General features: G+C 34.6%; 1 protein-coding gene across 1 annotated transcript; it reads right to left on the bottom strand.

The window, feature by feature from the left end:
- Positions 1–3,165: 3,165 nt before the first annotated feature.
- LOC110894564 (transcription factor TCP12) lies at positions 3,166–4,886 on the bottom strand. Its single transcript, XM_022141782.2, has one exon. The coding sequence runs from the start codon at positions 4,629–4,631 to the stop codon at positions 3,387–3,389; it is 1,245 nt and encodes a 414-aa protein (XP_021997474.1). The 5' UTR covers positions 4,632–4,886; the 3' UTR covers positions 3,166–3,386.
- Positions 4,887–5,943: the final 1,057 nt, after the last annotated feature.

The following is a 5,943-nucleotide window of genomic DNA, read 5'->3' as shown; positions in this document are numbered from 1 at the left end:
GGTGCTCCTTCCTTTTAGGGTTGAATTGAGTTGGAGGCGGTTCAAATGAGGTCACGTCCTTCTGCTCCTTCCTTTTAGGGTTGAATTGAGTTCGAGACGGTTCAAATATGGTCACATCCTTCTATTGTTTGGGTTCTTTGGTTCAAGTGGGTGGCCCTTCTTACTAGTTGAACCCACTATCTTTTTAACTTATCATCCAACAATATTGAGTTACATTACCATCCAATAAACCATTTACCTTTCTAGAAACTTGTGTATAACATTAAAGAAATCCATCTGGCAAACGTTCATGAACCCAGAATGGGTTCAAATGGCCAAACTGACAGGACTTGTGACGGCGTTTCCGTGGAACGTGTACCCATCCTGCAACCCCATCTAGCTTACGCACTGTCCACCCTACTAAGCAAATTACAAAGTTACTTAAGATAACCACTATCAACCAACAAATTTTTTTATCAACATTTTCATTTTATTAAAAGGATATTATTATAAATTAAGAAAAAAAAACTAAGAAACTATACATAGATAGGCTCGTGACGATACATATATGTAGCTCGATGATCTGCATATATTTTATTTTTTTTATTTTATTTCCATAAAAAATAGTAACATATAAAAAGGTAAAAAAAATTGTAAGAATAATCGTTAGTTACACCATCTATCATTAATTTTGTTATTGTAGATATTTTTAACTGCTATATCTACATTTTCAAGAAAAAAAAATACACTATTACCTAACGGTAGGTTTAGAAGAAAACTTCAGGGGACTTCTAATCTATTTTTTACCGTACATTCATAAGCAGTGAAATTTTTTTACCTGCATTAAGAGATGTCCTAATATTTGCTTAGGAGGGGTATCTGATACATAAAATGAAATATATTTTCCACTTCGTCAAGAAAGCTGAGAGGTATCTCAGGAACCCCCGGCCCCCACATAGAACCGCCCCTGATAATATTAGCACCGTAGACCATTTGTAGTCATAAAGGCCTTTGTGGGGCGTTATGCGACAAGTAGCGGAACGCGTAAGAGGGGGGGGGGGTTTATGGGGCTTTATATAGCTTGAGTGTGTAATGGAGATATATATGTATGGGGTTATATATATATATATATATGTGTGTGTGTGTGTGTGTGTGTGAGTTGGGAAGAAAGGGCCACGCCGTGATGGTGTTCGCGAGGAGGAGGGAGAGGCCGCACGTACATGGCGCCCCCGTAACGGTGTTCATGGGCGCTATGGGGCGCCATGTTGTCTTTTTCCCTGATATGGAGCCCCACTACGGGTGGCCTTAGAAGATTCATAGAACATCTTTGTTATTGTAGATGTGTGTTATGAATAGTTGTACATGTTCTCCATCTTTTATTTATTTATTTTTGATGTTTTTGCTTAATTATGATCAATCCAATAACTACTGATGCTTGCATTTATCATCTATTTAATGTGGTCGGCACTGAACATCATAAAGCTCAAAATAAAAGCCTGCCCAAAAACGAAGACCAAGCTGCTCTGTTGGTCAATTTTATGCTATCATATATGAATAAACATGCATGAGAAAGTGAATGCATATACCACCTATACTAATAATATGCATGCACTTTCATTTTATCATGTATTTGCATGAAACACTTCCATGGATTAGCATGTCTTTGTCTTCTCATATGTAGTGTGGTAATAGAGCTTATAACCAAGTTAATTATTTATCTCATTCATCAAGTATATTGTAGTTATTGTGCTTATAACATCTTGCTAGAATGCTAATTTAAATTTCACATAATATATATTAAGAAAGTCCGAATTTTTCATCAAAAAAAAAAAAAAAAAAAAAAAAAAACAGAGTTGTACAAAACTTTATAACTGATTTATGAACACATGCTTGTAAACGATGATTGGTTTGATGTTGATCAAGACAAGCTCAATGTATCCCTGGCTTCTTTTGTGTTATGTTATAGTCCATTTTATTTCCAAGTGTACTGGCATGCTAATTCTTTTATTTCGATTTTTATTAGAATGAGATTCAGTATAGCAAGCATTTGGAATTTTTTTTGGTAACCATAAGAACTTGTTATCGTAAAACTCACAGGATCTTCCAAAACCTTCTAACTAACAAGATTTGGTAAATCGCAACTTGTGCTGGTCAAGTGACCTTCAACAAGTTATTGCAAGAAACAAGTAGAAGCAAAGATATTTGAACCCAATACATCTCCTAGAGTGAATCATGTGCTTACAATTGTACCACCTCTTGAAGGTTGGCAGGCAATTGGAATTATTGTTATCAAAGCAGAAAATATGTTAGGACAATGAGAGCAGAAAAGCATTCCATATTAAGACACTTCTAGCTAGCAAGAAACTATTGTGAGAATTGGCATGCATTTGGAATTATTGTTATCAAACCAGAAAATATGTTAGGACAATGAAGAGCATATATAGAAAAGCATTCCATATCAAGACACTTCTAGGTACCAAATGTTAGGACAATGAAGAGCATATATAGAAAAGCATTCCATATCAAGAGACTTCTAGGTACTAAACATTATACAATGAAGAGCATATATAGAAAAGCATTCCATATCAAGACACTTCTAGGTACCAAGAAACTATTGTGAGAAATGTGAGATAAAATGAATTGTCACAAAAGATTGATGCTAAACAAGCAAACATTCTAGCAAATCTTCTACACAGAGCACCAAAGTATAATATCACTTGAAACAATTTTTTTACTCTTATTTCCTTTACATTTCTAACTCATAGATATATGTATGCTAATTGCACCATTTCAAGAAAATTAACCCATTAGCATATATAAATGTATATATGTTAGAATGTCGACATTAATCCGATTAAGTGGCAATATATATGTTCATAATGTATAATTATCGGTTTATTTTGCAGTATATAAACTAGATCAGAAACCTAATTATAATTTTTTCTAGATTTATATATTTAACGCAACTGGATCATTTCTGCTGATTTATATGACTGTGATTAACACTTTCTAAAGGATAAATGATTACGTGTTATCCAACTATTAATGAACAACAAAGAAATTTTCACTGAATATTGTCACCACACATATTAACACACTACATAACTTATATATGATTTACAAAATTTAATTAATAGAAAATTCAAGGAAAAAAAATACAAAATGGTAATTAAAAAGATTACCTAAAGTACAATCTAGCCGTATGTTATATCCAACACACAGACAATAATTGTTTTAATACATTCTTGATTTGCTTTTCAAATATATGTTTATAGACTGGAATTTTAAAAAAATCCAATTACCAGAAGTCCTAGGGACTGAAGAGAGATAGGATGGAGTAGGACCATATATATTTATACATACACAATGCTAACACACATGCTAATGTTTTAACTTTAGGAATCAGCTTACTTGCCTTGGTTTTGAGATTGGACATGAAGAATGTTGGTTGTGCTTGACAGGATAAACGAGCTAGGGTTTTGATCATAAATATCACCTGTCAGAGAAACAGTTGTTGGCACAATTCCATAGTTGTAGTACTCGTTTACAAAATTGTCAGCATCCCATTCACCAGGCAAGAATCCATTCCAGGAATTCAGCCAACCTGCTGGAGGGTTGTGGTTGGTCAATGTGGAGCAAGTAGTTGATGTGCCCACAACACTTCCTGAATAATTTTCAAAAATGTTAAGATTATTGGTGGTTGATTGCCATTCTGGAACGGTGAAAGCAGCCTCTCTGTCTCCTGGAATAGAGAAAATGTTTGCCCTCGTCTCATCATTCTCATACCCTACTTTGAATGGGATATTACTGGATACGTTTGTTTGTTTGTTTGATTGCGAAACCGGAAGCAAGTGATGAGTGTGGGAATTTTCAAGGGAGGAAGTTGATGATTCTTGTTGGATGGGTTCAGAAGGACTAGAAGTGATGAACCCTAATTCTTCTGCATTGTTATTATTAGAGCTTGGTAAGTAGCCTAACCCTAATTTGTTAATTTCTTCATTAGGGTTTCTTCCAAACAACTGTTTTGACTTCTCAAGTTCTTTGATCATCAGTCTTTCTCTTGTTCTCTCCCTGGCTCTTGCTCTTGCCTGGTCTCTAGTTTCCCTTACCGACGAATTATTCGGATCGATACGCTTCATCCTTGATTCCCTGTTCTTGATATCCTCCTCCCTTGAGTTGTCAAGATTGTTTGTAGCAGTTTTGTTCTCACTAGTCAAACCAACTTCAGAAGTATCTTGATCATTCATGCTTGTATTAGTGTGTTGTGGACTAAAGTTTTCAGAAACCTCTTTGATGGCTTTATTGGACTTGCTGAAAAGCCACTCAATTGTCTTACTGGCTTTGTCAAACCCTAACAAGTCTTGAAGATCAAAAAACTTTCTAGCAATATGAAGGGACAATCTCATCCTCCTGTCTCTAAGACCTTGTGCTGTATGTATCTTGCTGTGCCTATCTTTCTTACCACCACATCTTTTCTTTAGTCGTTTCGATTCAGAAGGCGAAGGCTCGGTGACATTTAGCGGTTTGTTTGGGGTGCTGAGATCATTTGTTTGTATTGGAGTAGTTGAGATACTATCAAAAAAAGGTGAAGGGAAGTCCAAAAACAATGGAGGTTCTTCTTGATGAATGTTTGAAGAACCTACATGTTCCATGTTAACAAAGGGAAACAATAGTTTTGTATGCTATTTTTAGATATAAGTCTCTTGTCTGGTACAAAAGCTTTAATAAACTGTAGATCTGTTAGTGGTGGTGGTGGTGCTGTAATCGCACAAAGTGAAGAAGAAGAAACATAAGGTATGAACTTATGAAGGAACACTTGATGCTTTCGTACACAAACAATGTTTTATCGGTTGGACCATATGTGATTGATGAGAGAGAGAAAAAGTAACATGCTAGTACTTCACGTGGTGGCAGAGTAGCTATGTTTTGGTCACCCGACCTAGGGAGAGAGAGAGAGAGAGGCATAATTCAATTTTAAATTCAAAATTATTCCAACTCTTCATTTGAAAATACTTGTCTACATAACCTAAAGATTACTAATCCCATATCCGCTAAACTAACTAATAACTAAGAGGAAAGTTATTGTAAAAATAAATTTAACGTATAAAACATACGAATTACATGAAAAAAAAAAGTAGGTGGTGATATTTTTGTAATTATTAGTAACTATCAAAGTTACTTTATAAATGTACCTGTAGAGTAATTTTGATCTTTTGTAGAGTAATTTTGTAGAATGGTCTTGCAGAGTAATTTTGTTCTTGTAGGGTAATTATCAAAATTACACTAACCTTCCCCCCCCCCCAAAAAAAAAAAAAAAAAAAAAAAAACTGTAGAGTAATTTTGATCTTTTGTAAAGTAATTTTAGTCTTGTAGGGTAATTATCAAAATTAAACTACAAAAGATCAAAATTACTCTACAGTTTTTTGATAAACTTGCAGAGTAATTTTGATTAACTTGTAAAAGTAATTTTGATGCAGAGTAATTTTACAAAATTACTATACAGAAGATACAAGAGTAATTTTGATAGTTACTCATAATTACAAAAATGACACCGTGCTTTTTTATCTTTTCATTCAGTTTGTATGTTTAGTACGTTAAATTTATTTATATTTGATCTTTATCCAAGTAACCAAAATGAATTACCCAAAAGACTATTTCAATTCAGATAAGCATGCATGGGTTAACCGCGTAATTTATATTACAGTTTTGATCAAAATATAGGATGAGATGGCTCATTACTTGGTAAAACATTAAGTCACAAGTTTAACAAATTTAATACGTTAGACTATCTCCGACGCTGGGGGAGTGGGGTTGTAGACTATCTCTGACGCTAGGGGGCTCTTCCCCGCTCTTCCTCCTGAACGGCCTCTACATCAGTTGCCCCATCTTTCTCCGGCCTCTGTTTTCCCCTCTCCACATCAGTCACACGCGACCACATTGATGAAGACTATTGGTATAGTTTAT

Source organism: Helianthus annuus, chromosome 12 (genome assembly GCF_002127325.2).
Source record: "Helianthus annuus cultivar XRQ/B chromosome 12, HanXRQr2.0-SUNRISE, whole genome shotgun sequence".
Lineage (NCBI taxonomy): Eukaryota > Viridiplantae > Streptophyta > Magnoliopsida > Asterales > Asteraceae > Helianthus > Helianthus annuus.
Note: the sequence above shows the minus strand (reverse complement) of the source record. Positions and strands in the feature narration are given on the sequence as shown.